Here is a 26954-nt window from a genome sequence, read left to right as displayed (position 1 = left end):
GTATTTTGTAAATGAGAACTACTCCCACTATACATGAAGTACACGTATGTTAATTTCTATCATGTAACACAAGTTTGAAAATATTCTCAACTTCATATTTTTTGGTCTATAGCCTACATGTAATATAAATAAAATGAAATTTCTACGAGAGATTTCTTCAATTTAATTTGTGGAGGGTAAATTCTCCTAATTTCATTAAACTCTTCTGAGCTCGAATAATTTTATTCTATTCAGACAATACCATTTAAATAGAGAATTCTTTCGAATCAAAGGCTCTAAATCCGACTTGAAATTATACAATTATACCTCTCACAAGTCCAATTATTGTTTTATACATTATTTCAATCTTCAACGGCATTAATTAGCTTTAGAATCCAAGCCAGTTTTAATAATTCTTATTGATTACTGAATAATAATTACTGAGAGTTCACTTGAAATGTTAACATGGAATAAATTTCGTCAATTCTATGTATTTCAAAACAAACTTCTCAATTTGAACATAATAGTCTACTGATCCGGATAAAAGGGAGATTGCATATACTCTAGAAATGATCTATTACTCCAATAGACAACTCCTGATACATCACACTATTATTAAGTCAAGTTCTTCAATTATAAAAGGGTGTTTTTGGATAATAACACGTGGTGTGGAGAGTGCAGAGAATCCATAGAGATCTCTCAGTAGAAGTTATCACTGAATGTATGTTACAGACAGTGTTGCCAAGTTTCAGTGTCTTCCTTTGAAAGAAAAAACCTGTAGACTTCCAGTTTCAAAACATAATAGATGAGTATGTGATGATAAATACCAGTTATGTACCCGATTTAGTAGGATATAAACTCAAAAAGCATTCACAAATCACCTCATTCCGTAGGCTACATACTCATGGAGCATACACACTTCAGAGTCCCGAATTAGTAGGTCCAACCGGCAACCGGAAAGAGTGTATGATGAATGTGGCGCGGATCTGGTGGATTTTTCTGTAAGTTCAAGTACATCTAGATTCTTGGTGGTTTCCATTTTTTATAATATTGAATCATTTCCATCTATGATATTCTATAATATAATAATGAAAAACCCGCCTCCCTGATCCCTCCATTATGAGTTCACATTCTCCATGAGACTTTGGAAATGCGCATCATGAGTTCAAAGGTGTTTGTTTACTTTCAATTTCTATATCATAGAAACATTCTTAAACATTGTTTCATGAGTTCCTTTACTTATAAAATAATACTAAGAAATACTGGAAACCGTGGACTGATTTTTAGACGTGGGAAATTAACATCCAAGAAGAAATTTGGAAGAAATTTTGGGGGATCGCTCAATCTCACTCACAAATTGGAAAGATGGTAAACGTTCAGTGTTTCAGCTATCAAGCGCGACCTCGCCATCCCCCAAAATTTCTTCCAATTTTTTTCTCCCACGTCTAAAAATTGGTTAATTTTATGGAAGAATGAATTACAACAATTTCATCTCTCTTTTTTTACAATTTTTTGGCATGGCGCTTTTTTCAGAGAATCTTCGTCCATGGTTTCCAGTATTTCTTTGCATTCTTGTATGAGTAAAGGAACTCATGAAACAATGTTTAAGAATGTTACTATGATCTAGAAATTGAATTTAAACCTTTTACCTTTGAACCTATGATGTGCATTTCCAAAGTCTCATGGAGAATCTGAACACATAATGGAGAGATCAGAGAGGCGGGTTTTTCATTAATGTATATCAGTGGTTCTCAAAGTGTGGGGTGCGACCCCTAAGGGGGGCGCGATGAATGCTCAGGGGGGGCGCAAAGCTTGGTTGGAGAATTATTTAAATTACAGTAACTTCTAAAATAATTATGATAAGCAATTATACTTTTAAAATTACAAGTGTGTAATTTTCACTCATAACAGCTATTTATGTATTAAGAGCGTAATGCGCGACTTTATCGCAAAATGATAATTTTGCAAGAGCGATAAAGAAGCATTACGCGCGATTTACATACAAAATTTTTTCTACAACTGCACAAACCTGTTAAATCACTTATATCTGGCGGAGTTTATGATATTTCTTCTACACTGGTAATCATAATGGCTGTATAATCGGTACAATTACCGACTTTTTAGGTTAAGATCTGACCGAGAGAGGTTTGTATTTTGGCAAGCTGCCTATCATCAGCTGAACAGCGAGCGTAAAGAAACTCTTCTGCGCATGCGCAAATGATTGGCGAGTGTAAAGAAAATTTACTGCGCTTGCACAGATGGTTAGCGAGCGACAAAAAGAATTCTCCTCAGAAATAAACTGTTATACGAGGAGAATTGAGTATGTAAATTCTTTCTTTACGCGCAGTTGTATGTAAATTCTTTCTTCACGTGCAGTTGTAGAAAAAATATTCATATCAACTGTATTGTCAAACATTTAATTATTTCAAGTTTATTGACAGTAAAGCTAAGTGCATTTGCATCAACAGTGGTTTGATGATTCTCGGTAGCATGGCTAGTTGTTGTTGTTCTGGCTCAAATACCACGAAGTACAATATTGACTGATCGCATCTGGACTTTCCTGAAGCCCCCCACTCCTCTCCCATATTCCAGGAATGCGTTTCGTCTCGTCTATTCTTCTACTGTGCTCAGCAAGAGATCAGTTACAGTTAGGCCAGTTTCACACGGCAGAGACCTCGCTCCTGGAATATCATATTACGGAAGATCATATTTCATATTTTGCAGCTCTCCTGTACTTTCACATGGGGATCTTACAATAAGCCGACAGATCTAACGACTATGCCGACGTTTGCTCAAACCTATGACTCATCACTTTTTCTCAAAGTCTAACTTCCTTAAAAATATAGATAGAAGATTTCTGATTTCGGATTTGGATTCAGCGACCTCAAATTCTTTAAAGCGTAAGTCCCATTTTCAAAAATACCCGAAAACAAGGGAGTTATAGCTGTTTTTAATATAGCTTTCCATTATCATATGATTATATAGTACATACTAAGATAATAATACTTCTACCTCACAAAGGGACAGGCAAAGGTTTTAAGAAGTTTTTGAACACCTGAGAAGTTTATACATAAAAATTTTAATTTTTAAAAGTTCTAGTTTTACAAAAAAATATTGAACTATGAAAAGATGAATCCAAATATGAAATCATAAATCATCTCCACTCATCACCCAATAAAATAGGAGGAAAAGGAATGTTGTACAGTAAAATTCACTGAATTTCAATTGTCATTCAACAATCCAATTTATCAGGTTCAAATCGTTGAATATCTCTTTAAATTCCCAGCAATTATTGACTATTTCTTTTTACAATCAGAAAAATCTATTATGAACATACAGAATAAACATTGTGCTGATCTGAATCGATCTATGGTAATAATAGGAATTGAAAGAATAGAAAATGTCATGGCATTCCAAGTAGTGATGTCTGTGTATTAGAACTGCTGAGTTGATAATGCATACTGAAAAAAAGTCATGAATAGCTCAGACCAGCCTGGCCTATGATGAACCGGTATAAACAATTTATAGAACTCTTAGAATTCATAGGAACGGTAAAAAAATCAATTTTACGAAAATCTATGTACATGTAACTGGATTTAGAAGATCAATACGATAATGTTCTCTATCACAATTCAATCATAGAAATGTTTAAGTGAAAACGTTGGGCGCAAACCTTCTGCCATGAGGAGACAAATAAATTTATGAAAAGCTTGATAGCTTGAATAGTGATCTGATATTTGTTACACGTTTTTATTCTAAGACATAATATGTCTTAGACTAATTTTTAATGTTTCTTCAATCGGCAGGAAAACTTTGGTTTTTCAAAGTTATCTTACTCCCTTATTTTGGGGTATTTTCAGAAATCAAGATAAATAACCTACCAAATTCCTACACGAATACAGTGTAAGTTGTATTATAATAGCTACAGTACTTACGTACTGTATAGTACAGTACCTGTTCGTTTTTACCGTATAATTATATGATAATAGAAAGCTTTATTAAAAACAGCCATAACTTCCTTGTTTTCGGATATTTTCGAAAACGGGACTTACGCTTTAAAGAATTTGGGGTCGCTGAATCCAAATCCGAAATCAGAAATCTATATTTTTAAGGAAGTTAGACTTTGAGAAAAAGTGATGAGTCATACTTTGAGCAAACGTCAGCACGTAGTTGTTAGATCTTGCCTCTGCTTGCCTCGAGGGGAAAAGACGTGACAAAACGAGGTTCCTGGGTAGGAGTCACCATGTGGAAGACACGATTTGACTCAATGTACTTCGACAAAAAAACGAGAACACTGTTCAGTGTTCAAGTTGCACGTCTCCTATCGTGTGAAAGAGGCCTTAGGCCAGTTTCACACGGCAGAGACCTCGCTCCTGGAATATCATATTACGGAAGATCATATTTCATATTTTGCAGCTCTCCTGTACTTTCACATGGGGATCTTACAAATAAGCCGACAGATCCAACAACTATGCCGACGTTTGCTCAAACCTATGACTCATCACTTTTTCTCAAAGTCTAACTTCCTTAAAAATATAGATAGAAGATTTCTGATTTCGGATTTGGATTCAGCGACCTCGAATTCTTTAAAGCGTAAGTCCCATTTTCAAAAATACCCGAAAACAAGGGAGTTATAGCTGTTTTTAATATAGCTTTCCATTATCATATGATTATATAGTACGTACTAAGATAATAATACTTCTACCTCACAAAGGGACAGGCAAAGGTTTTAAGAAGTTTTTGAACACCTGAGAAGTTTATACATAATCATTTTTAATTTTTAAAAATTCTAGTTTTCCAAAAAAATATTGAACTATGAAAAGATGAATCCAAGTATGAAATCATAAATCATCTCCACTCATCACCCAATAAAATAGGAGGAAAAGGAATGTTGTACAGTAAAATTCACTGAATTTCAATTGTCATTCAACAATCCAATTTATCAGGTTCAAATCGTTGAATATCACTTTAAATTCCCAGCAATTATTGACTATTTCTTTTTACAATCAGAAAAATCTATTATGAACATACAGTATAAACATTGTGCTGATCTGAATCGATCTATGGTAATAATAGGAATTGAGAGAATAGAAAATGTCATGGCATTCCAAGTAGTGATGTCTGTGTATTAGAACTGCTGAGTTGATAATGCATACTGAAAAAAAGTCATGAATAGCTCAGACCAGCCTGGCGACTTTGATGCTTTTGAAACCAGAATCTTGTTTTATTTTTATTAAAGAATGATACGGAATGAAAACCATGTATCATAGTACAAAGCTTTGTATCATGAGTAAGATTGACAATCATGGCTTGTCGATTTTAGTTGCTGACCTAAATCCTCATTCCTCAGTCGTAGAACTATGGACCAAGCGCGAGAATTTGCCTTTTATGTCATATACCGTCGACACAAACTTATGAAATTTATGAAAAGCTTGATAGCTTGAATAGTGATCTGATATTTGTTACACGTTTTTATTCTAAGACATAATATGTCTTAGACTAATTTTTAATGTTTCTTCAATCGGCAGGAAAACTTTGGTTTTTCAAAGTTATCTTACTCCCTTATCTTGGGGTATTTTCAGAAATCAAGATAAATAACCTACCAAATTTCCTACACGAATACAGTGTAAGTTGTATTATAATAGCTAGAGTACTTACGTACTGTATAGTTCAGTACGTGTTCGTTTTTACCGTATAATTATATGATAATAGAAAGCTTTATTAAAAACAGCCATAACTTCCTTGTTTTCGGATATTTTCGAAAACAGGACTTACGCTTTAAAGAATTTGGTGTCGCTGAATCCAAATCCGAAATCAGAAATCTTCTATCTATATTTTTAAGGAAGTTAGACTTTGAGAAAAAAGTGATGAGTCATACTTTGTGGAAACGTCGGCACAGTTGTTAGATCTTGCCTATGCTTGCCTCGAGGGGAAAAGACGTGACAAAACGAGGTTCCTGGATAGGAGTCACCATGTGAAAGACACGATTTGACTCAATGTACTTCGACAAAAAAACGAGAACACTGTTCAGTGTTCAAGTTGCACGTCTCCTATCGTGTGAAAGAGGCCTTAGGCCAGTTTCACATGGCAGAGACCTCGCTCCTGGAATATCATATTACGGAAGATCATATTTCATATTTTGCAGCTCTCCTGTACTTTCACATGGGGATCTTATGAATAAGCCGACAGATCTAACAACTCCGCCGACGTTTGCTCAAAGTATATGACTCATCACTTTCTCTCAAAGTCTAACTTCCTTGAAAATATAGATAGAAGATTTCTGATTTCGGATTTGGATTCAGCGACCCCAAATTCTTTAAAGTCCCATTTTCAAAAATACCCGAAAACAAGGGAGTTATAGCTGTTTCTAATATAGCTTTCCATTATCATATGATTATATAGTACGTACTAAGATAATAATACTCCTGCCTCACAAAGGGACAGGCAAAGGTTTTAAGAAGTTTTTGAACACCTGAGAAGTTTATACATAAACATTTTTAATTTTTAAAAGTTCTAGTTTTCCAAAAAAATATTGAACTATGATATGATGAATCCAAATATGAAATCATAAATCATCTCCACTCATCACCCAATAAAATAGGAGGAAAAGGAATGTTGTACAGTAAAATTCACTGAATTTCAATTATCATTCAACAATCCAATTTATCAGGTTCAAATCGTTGAATATCACTTTAAATTCCCAGCAATTATTGACTATTTCTTTTCACAATCAGAAAAATCTATTATGAACATACAGTATAAACATTGTGCTGATCTGAATCGATCTATGGTAATAATAGGAATTGAAAGAAAAGAAAATGTCATGGCATTCCAAGTAGTGATGTCTGTATATTAGAACTGCTGAGTTGATAATGCATACTGAAGAAAAGTCATGAATAGCTCAGACCAGCCTGGCCTGTGATGAACCTGTATAAACAATTCATAGAATTCTTAGAATTCATAGGAACGGTAAAAAAATCAATTTTACGAAAATCGATGTACATGTAACTGGATTTAGAAGATCAATACGATAATGTTCTCTATCACAATTCAATCATAGAAATGTTTAAGTGAAAACGTTGGGCACAAACCTTCTTCCATGAGGAGACAAATAAATCTATGAAAAGCTTGATATCTTGAATAGTGATCTGATATTTGTTACACGTTTTTATTCTAAGACATAATATATCTTAGACTAATTTTAAATGTTTCTTCAATCGGCAGGAAAACTTTGGTTTTTCAAAGTTATCTTACTCCCTTATTTTGGGGTATTTTCAGAAATCAAGATAAATAACCTACCAAATTTCCTACACGAATACAGTGTAAGTTGTATTATAATAGCTAGAGTACTTACGTACTGTATAGTTCAGTACCTGTTCGTTTTTACCGTATAATTATATGATAATAGAAAGCTTTATTAAAAACAGCCATAACTTCCTTGTTTTCGGATATTTTCGAAAACAGGACTCACGCTTTAAAGAATTTGGGGTCGCTGAATCCAAATCCGAAATCAGAAATCTTCCATCTATATTTTTAAGGAAGTTAGACTTTGAGAAAAAGTGATGAGTCATACTTTTGAGCAAACGTCGGCATAGTTGTTAGATCTTGCCCCAGCTTGCCTCGAGGGGAAAAGACGTGACAAAACGAGGTTCCTGGATAGGAGTCACCATGTGAAAGACACGATTTGACTCAATGTACTTCGACAAAAAAACGAGAACACTGTTCAGTGTTCAAGTTGCACGTCTCCTATCGTGTGAAAGAGGCCATACAATTACAAGATCTTCACGTGCAATTGATGGAAAAGCTGAAAAATACCCATTTTGCTATACACATTGATGAAGCTACAGATCTTAATATAGATGCACATTTAATATGCCATATAAGATTTGTCGATGATGAGGCAATGCGAGAAGAGTTATTTTTTTGTGAGCCGTTTTCAGCTGATACCACTGGTGGAAGCATTTTCCAAATAGTTGATACATTTTTGAAGGACAATGACATGTATTGAAGCGAATGTGTAGGAATTTGCACAGATGGAGCTCGGGCTATGTCAGGAAAGTACACTGGACTTCGAGGGTTGATCGAAAAGGTAGCACCAGAAGCTAGATGGACACATTGTATAATTCACAGGGAGGCTTTAGCAGCAAAATGTATGAACTTGATGAAGTTTTACATGTGCTCGTTAAAACAGTCAATCTCATTAGAGGGCAGCCTTTAAAGTCACTAATTTCTAGGATTCTCTGTGAAGACATGGGCTCAGAACCCACAGCTCTACTGTTTCATACTGAAGCTCGCTGGCTCTCAAGAGGAAAGGCATTGACTAGAATATTTGAGCTAAGACATGAAGTGCTTACACTTTTGCTTGAAGGAAAACCACCAAAAATCAAAGTTTTTCACAAACTCAAATTTTTTGCTGCAATTAGCATACATGACGGATATCTGTGAGAAAATAAATGTTCCAAACAAGTCTTTGCAGAAAAAAGATGCAAATATTCTGCAATGGACTGAAAAGTTCTCAAAAGTGATGATTTGGAGCTATTTCCTAATCTTGAGATTATTACTGAAGAGATTGATCCAAACAAACATTCCAGCCAATGAAAAGAAATGCTTTTTTGAACATTTAGAAATCCTCAAAGGTCGGCTTGAAAAATATTTTTATGAGGACTTGAATGGTTTGGCATGGATTCAAAACCCATTCAAATTCTCAATCAATGAGTGCTCCCTCAACATGATAGAAAAAGAAAACCTCATTTATCTCCAATGTGACTATGCGCTTGAAATGAAGTTTGAAGAATATTTTTCCACATCCTTCTGGATTGGTGTGCAACAGGAACACCCAATTTCGAGTGAAAACATGATAGAAAAAGAAAACCTCATTTATCTCCAATGTGACTATGCGCTTGAAATGAAGTTTGAAGAATATTTTTCCACATCCTTCTGGATTGGTGTGCAACAGGAACACCCAATTTCGAGTGAAAAGGCATTGAAGATATTTACTCCATTTGCGACAACTTATTTGTGTGAAACTGGGTTTTCTGCTCTTAGGAACTAAGAGTAGCATTATCAGAGCTGACACCTCGTTTCAACAATCTCTGTGCGAAAAAACAAGCTCATCCATCACACTGAAGCTCTTTCTATTGTTAATAAAAAAAAAAAATAACAACTATGTACTATAGTAGCAATAGTGCCTGAATAAATTGTTTGTATCTAATCTGTTGTTTTATTATGATTGAAACTATTGGCCCATTTGGTTATGTATAGAATAAGAAAAACTCAACTAAATAAATATTGAGTGTAAAATATGAAGGTATATACGTACGTATGCATATATGTACAACAGGTATAGTTGTCTAGGACTAGGCGTCTACGCTTATACATGTAGGGGGGCCCGGCTTACAGCTGAATTATGCAGGGGGGGCTCGAAGTAAAATGTTTGAGAACCACTGATGTATATCATCGCTTTTTCACCAAACTGTTTGAATACTTACCCTCATTATTTATTGCAATGGGAGGCCGGTTTCTTATTTATATTAGAACATTTTCTTACAGAAAGCTTAACTTATAACATTTTGTTGGATTTTTTTTGGTACACGAATTTCAGCTTCAACACCACAGTTCTCAATAGGGTCGGGGTGGAGGACAGGTGACGAATTCTTTTTTGGAGAATTTTTTGGAGACTATACTCACTTTCGAGAACTGATGTATAGCAGAGAGTGTTGGTGATGAACAGATTGAGATAAGCGCCATGCTCCTGTTGAAGCGGTGACTTCTTGAGGCTATTTCCGCTAAGACAGTAATGAGCAGCAAAATGCCTGGTTGTTTGGAACAAAACTTAAAATGAAGGTCGACTAAAATCTCATGATCATGCATCAATTTCTCCTCTTGGAAGCGGAATTGGCAGAACTAGGCCTGTGCCAGTGCACAAGCACTCTTGGCACACCATTTTTAGACATTATTTACCCTAAACTTGAAATTCAAAGCTAAAATTGTATTCTAAACTCAAACATTTTCTGTCGATTAGTTCTCGAAAAAATAAGGTGAGAAAACACAGTTTGCGCGTTACTTTCTTAATCATGCACGTCTAGAAGTCCAAATTACCTGATTTGAATGTTGGCTGTTCATTTGATGTCTAGTAATGTTGATATAATTTTCCTTTCTGTCCAGTCTATGGAAGATTATAGAGGGAAAGGTTTGAGAGACACTTTTCAACCCCGCAGTTTTGTAAGGAGGAGTTAGGAGGTAAACATACCAAAAGTCCCCACCCCTAAACCCGTGCGCTAAGGGATAGGGGTGGTTCAAATGTTTCGTTTTCTCGCATGTATCTTGCAAACTACTAGTTTCACGGACATGACCATTCTAAACAGAATTGAAGCAAACTAAATGTGCTACAACCTTTATTTGAAAGCTTTCTACATATCTTTCATAGTTTTCGAAATATCCGAGCCTTAAGTTGTAACATTCTAGGAGAGAAACAAATTTGCCATCAAAATTTGACCTCATAACTTTCTAATTATCGATTAAAAAAATGCATGCTGATCATAAGCTTATAAAGCCTTTAATTCCCCTTAATTTGAAGTATAATTTCTATATTGTATACATTTCCCTACGACCGTTGCAGCAAATTTACTGTTGAGTGTGATATCTTTACTTTTGCAACAATAGTTCAATAATTGACAAATTCGTTTGGAGGGAACGTTTGAAACTCAATTTTCGACTTTGCAGCTTTGTTTGGACCAGTTAGGAGGGACCATATCAAAAGTCCCTATCCCTTCTCCCTTGTGCTAAGAGATGAGAGTTGTTTAAAAATTGATTTTTTTCATTTGTTGCTTAAACGCTTATATCTTGGGAACAATGCGCTCCATTGACATGACTAACAATTCGAAAATGAAGCCTCTTGAATTTCCTACAAGTTTTATCTGATAGAGGTCTGTGATCTTCAATAGTTTCCGCGGTATATGCTCTTGAAAGGAAGGGAGTAAGAAAGCGAATAAGAGACGAAATCAAGAATTATGAGGAACGTATCATGAGCACAATGATGAATTTCACAGAATCGACTAAAAGTGTTCAGAAGCTCATAAGTACCGAGAAGAAGAGGTGGATCCCAAAACTAGAGACAGAAGAAGGAACATTATCGGATAGATCGGATATAGTAGAACAGGTATCAGCATTCTATGAGGAGCTATATGAAGAGTGAAATGACGAAGGACAAGAGGAGGAAACAAACGCCACAGAGCATATAGCAGATCATCATGCACCAGTTATATTACAAGAAGAAATAAGACATGCCATTAAACGCTTGAAAAAGAACAAAGCTCCAGGAGATGACGGTATTACAAATGAAGTTATAATTTCCGCAATCTATGTGCTACTTCGACCATTGAAACAAAATAAAATTAAATAAAATTAATTTTCAATAAAATTATGGTGGAGAGGACAGTGCCTACAGATTGGAGGAGAAGTAAAATTATAGTTCTGTTCAAAAAAGGTTCTCGTACAGATATAAGAAACTACAGGCCTATCACTTTGACATCAACCATCTACAAAATATTAGCATCAGTAATAAAAAACCGGGTAATAAGCAAGATCTACGAAAATCACCCCACAGAACAGGCTGGATTTAGACCTGGATACTTGACAGCTGACCAATTACAAGCCGCCAATCAACTCATCGGAGAAAGCATAGAGTATAAGATTCCCCTATACCTTGGATTTGTGGACTTTCATAAAGCATTTGATAGTATCAACCACGGTCAAATGTGGAAGGCATTGGAAGAATCGGGCATAGAGACTGGCTATATTAAGATATTAAGAAGTTTGTACACAAATAATGAGATCTATATAGAGCTTGAGCGAAAAGGAAGGATCATCAAGGTGGAAAGAGGTTTAGAACAGGGGTGCCCACTCTCGCCAATTATTTTTAATTGCTGTTTGAAATATGTTTTTAGAAGACTGAGGATTATGCGTGAATGGATATCAGCTATCAAACCTAAGATTCGCAGATGACGTTATGATATGATGATTGGAAAAATTCTGAAGAGATGAGAGAAATGTTCAACGAACTCATAGATGCAAGTGTACGAATGGGTTTGAATCTGAATGCAAATAAGACAAGAGTTATGAACAACTCCAGCAAGAAGAGGATTGAGGTCACTGCTGGGTCGATAGGCTATGTGGATGAATATGAGTACCTGGGTCAACTTCTATCTTTTGAGAATCGAACAGGAAAGGAGATAGAGCAGAGAATAAACAAGAGATGGAAGAAGTATTGGATCTCAAGGAAAATATTCAAAGGAGACTTCTAGAATGAATTAAAAGCGGAAGCCCTCAGAAAATGTGTCTATCCATCACTGTCGCATGGGGCTCTAACTTGGACACTGACAGCTGAACTTGACAGAAGATTAGAGACAACTCAGACAAAAATGTCAAAAAGTATACTCGGGCTTCGACTGCAACAGAGAGTTAGAAACACGGAAATTTTGAAAATGATCAATGTGAAGTATCTGCAACGGGAAGCTCATCTAATCAAGTGGAGATGGGCCTGTCACGTGTCAAGGATGGATGCTGACAGATGGGCAGAGACATGCATGCAATGGATACCACGGGACAGGACCAGAGGAAGGGGACGCTGGGCGGGCAGGGATCAACTTTCACAACGAGTTGGAGATTTATGGCTGACCGAAGCTAGAGACAGGGAAAGATGGTCAAAAATTATTGACAGACTCTGAATTAAAGAGTGAAAAATTTTATTATTTAAATTAATGTGAAATTGTATTTGTTGCCAACCACATATATACCTCATAAGAGAGGCTTTTTTTCTTACAAGAATGTGAATAAAGCTATTGTTATTATTATTATTATCATTATTATTATTATTATTATTATTATTATTATTATTATTATTATATTATTATTATTATTATTATTATTATTATTATTATATTATTATTATTATTATTATTATGCTTTTGAAAGTACAAATTTTTGAAAACACAGGTTTTCCAAGTATTTGCAGTTTTAGGGCGTATAGCTCTCCAACACTGCATTCAAAAGATTACCCATCGTGGAATTGTATTATTTTACTATTTCGCGCTTTCCTCAAATTGTTTCAGCAGATTTAGAGTCTGGGGTGATTTTTTCAATATTGCAATAAGTGTCAACTTCATAGTTTCACACCTTTAGCAGAGAGGTTAGAGATAAGTACTTATGATAAGTGACTGCAACATTGAATATCAAACCATGAGCTAGATAAGGGTATTGTAAATTGAAAGTTGAAAACAAACTGTTTTTATGATTTCAGGGTGATTCTGGAGGTCCTCTGATGGTTGAAAGAGAAGACGGACATTGGGTTCTTGCAGGAACCGTTTCGCATGGTATCAAGTGTGCAGCACCATACTTGCCTGGAGTTTACATGAGAACAACCTTCTATAAGCCTTGGCTTCAGAGCATCACTGGAGTTCGAAGTTTTTGAAGAAATGGATTAGTTTTCGAATGCAAAATCAATAGAAGACGGGAATGTATTCAAACATTCTAGTTAATTGAAGAAACTGTTAATTACGTCAGAGAAGAGATGAAAGAAGCTGTTGAATTTTCTTGTGAATCAAATTAAATATGCCCAACAGTATTTGGGAACAATGTCAAATTTTCCTCATGAAGGATAAGCTGGAGAACTGAACGTTTTCATTGTGAAACAGTCCAAACTATTTCACACCAATTTGAACAAAATCATTGCTAGATTCTCTATTATATCAGTAGGCCTATAACTGTTATACAGTATGTATAAATCTGTTATACAAAAATAATTATTTATATTGATGACTCTTGGCCTTGTAAATGAGCGAGTAACGAAAAATCTTTCATAACAGGCATTTGTAAATTTAAAAATAAGGTAAGTTCTTGTCAGGTTCTGAATTGAAAAAAAACAAATTCAAATTCAAATAAAATTTATTTCCGTAAAATAATACATTGAAAAAATTATTAGTTTTGTAATCTACAATCAATTGTACAATTCAAGTCAAATCTAAATCGAATTTTTAGCATTATAGCAATATACATAGGCTACAGTTTACAATAAATCAAACTTGCATTAACAATAAATCAATAATAAATAAATATACAAATAAAATGAAATAATTGGAAATAACCCATAGGTTACAGAACCTGTTTGGGAAGAATGAAATTGTTCTTTTGAACAAGATGATTACAGTATGGAAAAGATTAGAACAAAAAAGATTATAGTAATGGATAAATAAATAAAATTGAAAATATATAAATAAAATAAATAGAAAAAAGAATAAAAATAACAGTTAAACATTTTCTTGGAACATTAAAGCCTCTAGAAGTGCTGCATTCACCAGCTATTTTTTAATCAATTTAGACGGATTTGTTGGAAAAATTATGTAGCTTCAAGTAAACATGCTAGATAATGTAAATTAGTTTTATAGAATAGGATTAATTATTAATTTACATTGATAAACTACAATAAGTCAGAAGATAATTGAATTATATCCTAAAGGTAGTCAGCCCAGGAATTCAATATCACATAAATATACACTATACTGTTACTAGAACTACTATTACACTAGAAACTGAAGCTACTATTATACCCTACAACTTCAAATTTATCAATATCAGAAGAAAACTTTTCTCCGTGAGTGTTCTCAAACACAAAATGTGTGCGAGAAGTACAAACTCATTACTTGTTTTAAAATGGAAAAATTAATCTAAAAAAGTATTATTAATAATAAAAAAATAATATAAAAGAAGTAATTGAAAATATATTTCTATGTATTTTAAATATATATTCAGCGGAAGTTGAGACAGATAAGACGATAAAATATTTTGATGGTCTTCAAACAATATTACGTGAATTTTGAGAAATAATAAGCCTTACTTCTTCTTGTTCTCCTTCTTCACCTTCTCCTCTTTCTTCTCCTATTCCTCCTTCTTCACCTTCTCCTCCTTCTTTTTAATCTTTTTCTCATTCCTCCTTCACCTTCTCCTCCTTCTTTTCCCCTTATTCTTCTTCTCCCTCTTTTCCATCCACTTCTCCTCACTCTTTCCGTTCTAAATCTTCTCATTCTCCTCCTCGCTCTCACTCGTTTCTTTCTCTTTTTCTCTCTGCACAAATGCCCTTACCGGTGCAATGAAAAATGAAAAATGACTTTGTTAAAAATGAAAATATTGAAATTATGCAAAATTGAAGACACAAATATAGAATTGAACACAAACCATAACTACTACTATAAAAGGAGAAAAGGAAGAATAGTTATGTTTGTATAATTGATTGTGTTTGAGGAGATGTTGTGGTATTTCTCCATAATGGAAAATAAAAACAAATATTGTCACATACCACTTATTTATTATTAAAACTTACATTAAAGTAATGTAAGCCTAGGCCATTATGAAACCTAGGTACATTACTTTAATGTAAGTTTACTTTAATAAAGTATTACTTTAATAATACTTTCATGTAAGTTTTAATAATAAATAAGTGGTATGTGACAATATTTGTTTTTATTTTCCAGTTATGTTTGTGTCATCATTATTTCTTCTTACGTGCTTCTTGCGCCTCAATAATCCAATCTGGATTTCGAATTGGCATTGAACGCGTGTGTCGAGGATCAACAAGTTCCGGCAATACACAGTCCATATAAAATTTTTTCACTTGTTCAAGAATCTTCGAACTCCAGAACTGCTCATCTTTGTATACAGTAACAACTTCTGTCCCCTTTGGAGACCATATACAAAATAAGCAGTACTGACGTTTCGTAATGTGGAGTTGTCCCTGTATTTGATAGTAGTAGTTATGGTTTGTGTTCAATTCGATATTTGTATCTTCAATTTTGCAAAATTTCAATATTTTCAACTTTGCTGCTTCCCTTCGGAGTAGGTCCTTTATTGTCTGAGGGCATTTGACCTCCACAATACCATGCCCATCTTCTAATAATCCATCCGGCGATGCTGCCAGAAATGGAAAATCGGCATCAATGAATAGCCCACATTTCAAAATTTTTTGTCCAGCTATCTCACTAACTTTTTTTAGAGCAGCCTCCTCGTTCATCCTCCCATACTCCATTGCTGAACAATTTTTACCGCCCCCATACAATAGTTCGCGAACTACATTTTCACATCCGGTATTTGGCCTTCTCTTGCTTATTCGTCCAAAATTTGATGCATTAATCCTTTTCCGTGTCTCTTCAAGCCATTCAGCGGAGTGATGCTGCAGGACAGTCCTCCTTTCCAACTGGTGACGGCTCTCTTCTGATAACACCAGTGAGGCTAAAAACCTATTTTTCTCAATGACAAGTTCTTTTTCACTGATGTCAGGGCGTTGAGCATTCGGTCCGTAATCATGGTCAACTGTTGTTTTTTCACTTCTGCCTCTGCCCCTGGAATTACAAAAAAAAAACAAGATCAATAGGACTATTCATAGGTGGCAAATTCGTCATTCCCATTCAAAAAATAGTGAAAATATATTATGGAAAATGCAGTAAAATTAGTGTAAGATAGGTCTGCCGATTACACTATTCGTAATTGACAATTGACATTTTTTGAATGGGTGTTTTCCAAGTTCCCTGAGCTTTCATAGCATAGAATCGTGAAACTGTTCAATATTTCTAAAAACGTTGACATGTATAATTGTATATTCGATTGAGAATTGAAGCTTTATTACTCAAATTACAAATGGAGATATATTGATTGTTATGGTTCTTGATGAAGGAAATTATGGATGTGTATCAAATATTAGCTTACCTTTTGGAAGCCCAGTATTGAATTAACGCTGTTCCTCTTCGTTTAAGCGGTTTCGCGCTAAGTTTCAATCTGCGTCCACTTTTGTGTCTAAAGCGTCGGCGACTTTGATGAGGCTTCGGCGTTTCGTCCATTTTTTATGATAAATAATTTGGTCGCATGCACTTCAACATTTTTATAACATTTCACGTAATTCGAAGTCAATTGGAATAGAATAGAAAAAGTATTATTCACTAACAAGGATTGTCTAGAATAAACAAGGCAAAACGTTTCTATAAATGAAAACCCATAGTAACTTATCACAAATGACTGGATGAACTGTCACTGTCACGTTTCAACGAACTAATAAGTCACACATGGCATGGATATGGCAAAAGCTAGCTGGAATTGAGAGACAGAGAGAGTGTAACAGACTTCTCATCTATTCCCCTCCCATTCCCACTCTTTCTTGTGGTCATTCATTCAATTCATTCATTGATACACTGCTGGGCAGTCTTAGTATGTAAGTAGTAGGTGGTGGGGGTTACGTTTCAACAGTAGAGCTCTCTGGAGAATAACCCTCGAACTAGGTTGGCAATGTAACGGTTCATTTTTGGTTCAAATTTGCAATTTTACGACTCAGTTTATTGCAAAAATATTAGGAATTTGAACAAAATTCAAACGGATTTAGATTTGTGTTGTTATTCTAAAGGTCACTGTATTTTCAAATTCGTTTCTCGATGCTTCTTTTTCAAAATAGCAAATTCATGTTTAAATAGCTAAAATAAGAAAAACTTGAAGAAATAATGAAATTATGAAAAGCGTATGCTCTCTGTAAAAGCATATAGTTGAGTCCTACGAACTTTCAAGGAAATAGTTCAATCCATTCTTGAGGTATGAGTGTAAGCAATATGCTTACTTTTCAGCTTGTTAGGTGGGTGTGCAGTAGAATCTTAAGCTTAACACTTAGATAACATTATATCACAGAATCGATTTCGTTTTTGTTTTCAGTCTTGATGTCACAGAGTCTCAAGTTTCTACTCGTTTAAACAGAATAACCTGAGATGCAATTCCGAGCCCTTTTATGTGTAAACAGAACTGGAAAACGGCGTTTTAACATGATACTATACTGAGATCCACGTTATAATGGCAGTGGATAAAGATAGAAGAATAGCGATGCCGATTCTATGCATTCATTAATTATATTTCTACACTGTCAAAAACATAATTGGCATCATTGAGGACCTAGAAAAGGATAGTAACAGCGTCTTTGTCGAATGATAGACAAGAATAGCAAAACCAAAGTTGATCAAATACTGTCATTATAACGTGGACCTCACTATAGTGAGTTAATTAAATTGGAATCAGCTTTTGAGCTTGGAACGTTCAGGCAACGTGGATAACCGACTTGAACCTCATCAGTCAGACAATTATATGTTATTCTATCATCACTGGTACTAAATTCATGATTTAGTGATTACAGTAGTTCAAAGATTTGATTCTCTTGAAAAAGTTCAAATTTATATTTAACCTTGTTTTTGAACAGAAATCGATGATAATGATTGGAAACAAACTACGTTTGAAGTTATTTGTACAGTTTGAATAACGCGTGTCTGGATAAGCTAGCTCACATGTCGATATTTCTTTCTTGTCCTGAACTCTAATTGAGAATGTCAGATGACACTGGTTTGGAAATTCACAAAGGGCATATATTCTTTTTAAATATAACGCAAGATCAGTTAGAGGACCCTTACATGAGGAGGTTTTCAGTCGGAGCTCACGATACTTGAACTTGAACTATACTTGGTTGGATTTTGCTTTAGTTAATTTTAATTTGTTTTTTATTTGTTTTTAATCAAATAACCTATATTTTTCCAAGACGTGCTAGGATCAAACTATGAAACTAAGTTTCTTAACATAACTTGAACCTTGAAAATGTTCAATAGGGTTAAAAAATATGTTTGTTGGATTGAATTATTCTATGAACTCATTCAACTAAATATATGACATGAATTTTGAAAATCATATTGTTTGTTTCTGAATGAATAAAAAATCAATTTATTTAATTATTCATTCATTATGAATTTATCAATATCAATTTATTTTTAGTTATTACTATTCAAGAGAAAGGCTTTCATAAACTAAAACATTTTTTCATATTATCATGTACTCACACAGAGTTCAACTCGTTCGCCACAAAAACGTTTCCTGAATAAACTGTTGATGCATTTATTTTCCATACAATAGATCGATCCAATAACATTTGCATTATGATACTATCGAAAATGTTTATTCAGAGTTCATACGCTAGAGATAACATAACAAATGAATTGTTTGAAAATACAGATAGCTTTGTTGGATGAATTGTTATGTCAAAGCTATCTCTAAGAATCCACCTACAATATGCGTGATCCACCTAGATATGATCATTCGAGGAAAGTTTTCAAACTTTATAGTGAGAACATTATTCACATAATTGTTAACAAGAACATAACAAAGACAGAACATTATCAGCTGAGTTAGGTTGGTTGATTGCAGGACAAACCTTCATATAACATTGATGACCGATATATAATTCAATAAATACCATGATATTGCTTCTAAGTTGCCTGAGCTACGATGTTGATCACACTGGACATCAGAGAGCTCTGAGGTCATGGTTGGGGGCTTATGTGCATTTTCTATGAGCTGTTTGATTAGGAGGGCGTTACGGGGGTCGTATAAAGGCATAGAGGAGGGGGCGATGTCAAGATACACCACCGTCAAAGTCAGACACATCCATCCTAGCACTAAAAATCAGTCTTGTTTTGGCGGTGGCTAGTTTTGTCGTTCTTGTGCTGAAAAAGAAGTGTCTTGTTTTGGCGGGGCGAGTCCGTGACTAATTTCTCTACCTGGAAAACAGTCTCTGGTTGTCGCTATCTGCTTTTGATGCTTATGTCAGAATATCTTGGAAGTAAACTGGTTTCAATTTTGGCACAGACTGTACTTTCTTTGAAATATTCTGTTTATAACTTAGAGTGACTGTAGAAGTGTGTGTGTCACCACCGTTAGACAATACTCCTGCGTGACATTGTCTCTTATCTCAACCTTACTATTTTAGTTCTATTGCTTACTCTCTCATTCTCCCTCTCGCTCTCCTCCTCACTCTCTCTCACCCCCTCCCATACCCTCTCTCTATCACTCCTGCGCCATTCACTCTCGCTCTCACTCTGTCTCACACACACTCTCTCTCTCTCTCTCTCTTACCCGGTTGTGTGCTAATGTTCTCCTTTCTTCAAAACCCCCCAGGGTTTTGTTATTATTTCATAGAATGCTTCAGACATATTATCTTCAACCTATCTTGAATTTGACTTTCCCATGCCTAGATTTGTAATTTTTTTTGTGTCAATAATATTCATTACTATCAACTCTTGCTTGTAATATTGTGAATTCCCTCATTCCACTGAGTAGGATTGTATAATATAGTTAATGTAGCATCGTACTGGAAGTTTGATGGTTGAATGTGAGAGAGGGCCGGCCGTGCAACAAAACTAAAACTGCAATTCAATTGAATCCTCACTTCTTCACTTTCTCACTATAGGCCTATATCCCTCAGAAACACACTCTCTTGTAAAATACTCAATCCCCTACACTGAAATAATTTGACTCCTTCAAGTTAGGTGCTCCCAACTTGATAATACCGCCCGTTATTCTCTCAATAATATTTTTTGAACGAGAGCTAGCAAGTTCTTACTTTTTACTCAAGTTCAAAGTTGTTGCCAGTCTGTGGGTTTGCTTGTTTGTTTGAATGCACTACAATAACTTCAGAAAGAGTTGATCAATCAGCTTCAAATTTTGAACACGCACTCTTCGAACCTTTTTACAGATCAAGTTCGTTGATCAACAAAATATTTTACTCACTTCTTCGTCCTTTTTCAGGATATAAAAGTAACATTGAAAGTACTACATGAGACAAAATAACTTGCTCCTGAGTGTCTGCTCGACTATTATCTTTCAGTACCATACGCGTAATATTAATGATACAAATTGTGATGGCAGTTGCTATGTCGTTGGTATTATTAATTTGACAAACTTTGAATTTTGATTCTGAATCATCTACCCATACGGAGAAACCTATGAAGTTCTATGGATTCACGTAGGCCTACAGCGTAATATTAATAGGAAAACAGTTTGATGTTCCTTTTCCCAAGATAATTTGACAGTGGGCTCCACTGGAATTCCTATTCAAATTAAAAAAAAATCTGTAGGTAGCTTCATAATTTATGTCTGCCATCTTCGTTCCGCCACATTGGATTAAACATTTTCTTTGGGAAGGTTTAATACAAGATTCAAATAAAGAATTTCAAGAGACAAAGAATGGTGGAAATCGCTCATCAATGTATCAAACCACCGTTTCAAGTTTTTGGATATCTGTGATACAGAAATATTGCTCGCCTAGAACAGGATAGATTATTCATCACATTCTTATTATTATCGTTCCCTAGCAACCTATGTTAAGCGTTTATGTAGTCGCTGCTAAGAGAGATTTATGTGATAGCTATATACCTGAATAATAGTCAATAGTCAAAATTCTTTATTACATATTCTTCAAGAATAGCAATTGTTGTCAAGAATAAAAAATATATAGATATAATTAAATATATTTGAATTGTTTGTATTCACAATTATATTTTTGTTCACTGCCAGTCTGTCTCCTGTTTCAAGAAATTCACATAGTTCGTACATGGGCCTTCCTTTGAGAAACTCACTAAGTCTTTTTTTCAATGTCACACAATCCAGCCTCTTTATCTTCTCCGGTAGATGATTCCACAGTTTTCTGCCCACGTATGAAGGTTTCTCTTCGAAGATTGCAGTCCTGTGCCTTGGGAGTACATAGTTGTCTGCCTGCCGAGTGACGTATTTATGAACATCTGTGCCTCTTTGGAGATTTAGTCGGCTAACATGGGTGATGACTTCCATGATATTGTAGATGTTGGTCACCGTCATGATGCCGAGATGACGGAAGGCATCTCGACATGTCTCCTTTTGTTTGAGACTTGCCAGTGTATTAATACTATTAAATACTATATTCGACTAAACAACGAGTGACTCAGAAGTGAACTTGCCAGAGTATTTAATACTATTAAATACTATATTCGACTAAACAACGAGTGACCCAAATGAAGCGATTTAAAATATGAAAAAAGAAAGATGGGAATGCGAAAATATTATAATATTTGGAACTCCATAACTTATCATTTAATTAACAGACATTTATGGGATTAGTAATTTTCTGGAAAACACTATTAATTGGTAATAATAATTTAGCAATATTGCACTAATAGTTTTAATTTTAGATGACTCTCTCCTGGATTATTGAAATCTGTGCTGGAGATTCCTCAGTGATTGCTGCATCATCTGAGAAAACCCCGTGAAAGTGAGCTCTGTTCGAAATTAACAGAATGCTCAAGTATAGACATTTAGAAGTAAACAACCATTTCATTTAAATCGTTTAAATAATTGAATAAACCATTTCATTTAAATAATTTGTTCATTGAAATCGACCCCATCAGTATTTACTCGTGAATTACCGGTCGTGTATTGTTAATGTATCAAGATTTGAGAAGACAATATAAGCATCTTATTAGTTTTTCTCTCAATGATTGTAATGTATGGCTTAATTTCTTTTATATAATTATAAAAATATCACAGTTTATTACATTCCAGTTCAATTATCTTGTTTCACCATCCATTTCTAAGTAGAGCTCATAAGTATCGTAATCTTGCCATACAATTACCATACAATAAGTGAAGTTGATTTCATTCAACTTTAGTGGCGCCATTTCACCAAACTGCTAGGGAGGGGTGGGGCAAAAACCAAGAGGTATTGGGGGGGGGGAGGAATACCCCCAAAAGATAGAGGGACCTGGGTTTTTCCCCATAAACGTTACATTCGAAGATGTTATTATATGCTTCATTTTTTTCCAGTTTTATATAAATGTGGTTGAAGTATCAATACAGACATATTATACATTATTACTTATTAAATTCAATCATGAAATATTTATTGGAAATTTAGGTCTACAGAGAGGCCCTAAAGTAGGAATACACTAAAACAGATTTCTTAAAAATCATGGAAAAAGATAAATTTTTCTGTTACAATGACAATTTCATTGGGGAAAATATTCTTATTGGAAAATAACTTTTAGTTAGAAAGCTAAAGATACTTCAAGCTGTTCCCATAATTCTCAACAACTCTTTACATACATTTGATTGTCTGATTGTGCCCTTTGTCTTACTTTCACTGTGACATCTTGCAACTTGTTAATTCTCACATTGAAATTTATCAATTGATCAATAAGTGTACCCATTCTGTATTCAAACTATACCACAGAGAAAAATATATTCTTTATTACTCTGTACCCATACTTTCAAGGCAATTTTGCTACATTGTTTATACTGTAGAAGGAACTATACTACTGCTGTTAAAAAAAAGTATTAAATTTTCATGAGACTCTAAGGATTCGTGTAGATAGACCCGCATTTTCATTATTTATCTGATCCTTGAGGGGGGCTTAGGACCCCCTTTTCACTGTCCCCCTTATGACTGATCAATTTCAAGGCCTCTGACATGACCTAACGACTGTTTCCAGGCAGCTGGGACTGGCAGTTTAACGTTTCCAACCGAAACACGGGAGTGGTATGAGAAACATATCTTGCCCGGGCCGGAATTTGTTATACATTAATAATAATAATAATTCATTGGATATTCTAATTTGTTATTATTATTATTATTATTATTATTATTAGTATTATTTTATTCTAGCAGTTGGTCCTCGGCTGCGAGTTTTAGGATTGGTGATACCGCCGTTGTGCAAGAGGCGGATGATGTGGAACTTGCACCAATTTAAAAGAATATATTCTAAGTTATTTATTTTGTTGTCCAAGTTGTTTTAGGTAGTTTATAATCTCTCAATTATTTTTCATCCCATATATATTATAATAAATTACTTTAAAAATGAATTGGTTGTTCACTATATTATACATTATTTTAAATATACAAGACCGTATGAAAATAGTCTCATGAGGGTAAATGCAACGTTGCCAAATAAGATTTGATCAACTTCGTCCGCAGCTGATTATAAGTAAGAATTAATATTGATATTTTCATAATACCGTACACCTGAAGAATTGGCAAAGTTTATGGTAAGGGGTGAGGAGGTACTCAGCTCTTCCAACTAACATTGGATTAGTTTTATGCAGTCTACTATAACAGACGTTCCCATATGGATGTTACTATAGACGTATTTACCATCGTATTCCATTTCTGTTTGTTAGTTTGTTTGTCAGTATGTCTGATGGAAATCGAAAACGGCTTTAACGATTTTGATTAATTTTGAAACATAGTATATAGTTTGAAATATAGTGAGTTTGTGATATGAAAATCATCATTTTAATTAGGACTCATGTTTAGGAAAACTCACTGAGGGAACTTAAAAATGATCAGGTAATAATATTCATCAACCGAGTAGCAGCTGACTGAGAGAGTTTTCCGTCGTCAGTTGAATACAGTTGATCAAGAGAGTTTTTCATCGTCAGTTGAAAACAGCTGATCGAGAGAGTTTGCCATTGTCAGTTGAAAACGAGACAGATGTGTTGAGTCACCAAGTTTGTTGACGTCATGTTATAAAGTTATTGCATGATTCGAGAAAATAGTTGCAGAGAGCAGCCGAGTGTCAGCAATGCAACGCAAATTTGAATTTGTAACATAATGATTGCGGTAATCAGGTAAATGCTAAAGTAGTTAGTTTTAATACACCTGGGTAATTGAATTATAACAAATCATTTACTTCTAAATTTCCATCTCTATGCCTTTGTACTTTCAACTCTATCCTTTGATATATTGTTATATTCATAGTTATATTCATTTGTTATATTCATAGACGTGAAGTAGATAGATAAGGGTGGGTGTCTACCATAAGTAAAATGAAATGTCTATTTCCGACTTCTGTAGTTGAATACTTGTAGCTAGTAGTTCTGTGAACAGTAGAGCTTGTACAGTAGTTATAAAGTTTATAAGATCTCATTGTTTAACAGATCTCATTGTCAATATGTCACCCCAATTAGCCCTTCGGACATCGGAAAAAAGAAACCGGTACCGTGACGAGAAATCGGTAAGTGTTGAAACGGCCAATGACTGATTGGCGTGTATTGACGATGACAATATTACCTGTTATGAATGAAACCGAGAGCAGTGCCAAGCTGTAATCATCAAAAGCTAATCTACAAACATGCCAACGTACATATACTGACAAAAGCAAATCCCGTCGTTGAAACGTAGAAAAATCAATCATCAAAATATTATCATGAAAAAATAACATTTTCCCGCTTTTTTGGGAAACGATAACTGTAAGTTATATCTTCCAGTATTGAAAATGACATTCGAAATGAAAAACAATACTGAAACATTTTATTATATTCAAAATTCTCAATGTTCGAGTATATTAACCCCCCAGTAGACTACATTCAACACAGTAGAACCACTATAATTTGTAGCTTACGGGACCAAGCATTTAATACGAATTTTGGAGGGTGACGAATTATATATCAAGCTGTGCAATATCGAGGCTGATAAAATAAAATACGAAAAAATATATAATGGATACTGATCCCATAATTACCCATAATTAATTCATGATATAGCCTGTATGAATGGATATTGGAAAATATTGTTAAATATTAATTTGACATACTTGTAAAAGATTTCAGAGATCAATACAACCGTTCATGAGCGAGTTCTTCAACCAAGGGTGTCTCTAGTTATATTATTATATTTTAATCCATAGAACTTCAAAGTTCACTCCGTATGGGTGAATAATTCACAATCAGAATTCAAAATCCCTAAACTAATAATACCAATTACTATAACGTTAAATGTATTGCTATCACAAGTTGTATTACTAATACATGTGGGTGGGCTATGTTCAAAACAAACAATACCTAGACAGGCAGACAGACATTAAAGAAAGCGAGTTGATGTAAGTTTCGTATATTAATCAGCTGAATTCAGCGGAGTTATCAGTTACTATGGCATACTAGTGTATTTATCATTATAGGAATACTAGTTACAGTATTTTTGATGGCAAAACTACGAATTATAGAGTTATCGAGAAGTTTCAGTGTACTCACTAATCTTGACTATTGAACTATTAAGTGAAGTTATTTTTGTTTTGTGTCAAGAAATTTACTAAGAGTTATATTATTCAAGCTCCAAATAACTTCAGAAAAGAGAGACAACTGCACAAAATAGGAATGATATTCAACGAATTATACAGTTACAAGATAAGTCATCGCCTGATATTACTACAAAGAGGGATAGAAAAGAGTGATAGGTTTCAGAAATAAATTGCCAATGGTCTTGTTAAGAATAGCCTACACGTGGGGATTTATCAAAACAATAACCATTGTTCGAAAACCCAGACAGCTCTGCGTAGTACAGTCCGTCCAAGAAGTATAGGCCTACCTTTTGGAAGTGTCAGAGATTCGATGTGTCTGACTTTGTCGTGTCTGTACGAATGTAAAAGTGTCCGGTTTTGGCGCCTAACGCACACGCCAATTCGAGACTCTTTCAAAACAGTCTTTCCCTGTCGCTGGCGTACGGTGTCGATGGATGAGATAGTCGCTGTCCACTCCTGTCAGGTTCTGGGTGTGTCGGAGGACTAAGGTGGCGCGTTCCCGTAGAGGAGGATCCACTTACTCAACTAACACATACACACATACATAACACCCACACACAAATGCACATACTTGAGCACCGTAATGCACCTCAACCCAGAGCAGAGCTAACAGAATTGAAAATTCAATACATTAGCACACCACGCTACCTGCACAAAAAGGTTGGACGTATATTTTTGCGAAATCTTCTGCAAGATTTAGGAGCATACTATTACAGCAAATGCTACATATGTATGTGTAGTGCAGCTTTCGGTTACAGATCTTTTTCTCATGTCGGTGTACACGGACTTTGATGTACGGAATATTAGAAAAGAGGAATGGAGGAAGAAAGAACGAATACGAAAGAAAGGAATAGCGAAAGGACAGCGGAAGAGGAAAAGAAGTAGCTCGAGAAGGAAAAATGAGTAGGGTAACAAAGAAGCACCGAAAAAGCTGAGAGTCAAATACATGCTATAATTAGGAATACTCTGACAGATGAAGTAGAAGCTATAGGAAGGGAGATAGTGATATGTGAGGGAGAATATTAGTGCAGG

The 26954-nt window shown here is 34.7% G+C and overlaps 1 protein-coding gene across 2 annotated transcripts in view; it reads left to right on the top strand.

Moving 5' to 3' along the window:
• Window positions 1-13600, top strand: part of LOC111052862 (serine protease filzig) — a 314546-nt gene extending 300946 nt beyond the window's left edge. For both annotated transcript variants that reach the window (XM_039443327.1, XM_039443328.1), the window contains one exon: window positions 13277-13600. In XM_039443327.1, coding sequence (XP_039299261.1) covers window positions 13277-13447 — 171 coding nt within the window. In that variant the 3' untranslated portion in view covers window positions 13448-13600. The remainder of the gene's footprint in view (window positions 1-13276) is intronic.
• The last annotated feature ends 13354 nt before the right edge of the window (window positions 13601-26954 follow it).

Source organism: Nilaparvata lugens, chromosome X, assembly GCF_014356525.2.
Source record: "Nilaparvata lugens isolate BPH chromosome X, ASM1435652v1, whole genome shotgun sequence".
In the NCBI taxonomy this organism is placed as follows: Eukaryota; Metazoa; Arthropoda; class Insecta; order Hemiptera; family Delphacidae; genus Nilaparvata; species Nilaparvata lugens.
Note: the sequence above shows the minus strand (reverse complement) of the source record. Positions and strands in the feature narration are given on the sequence as shown.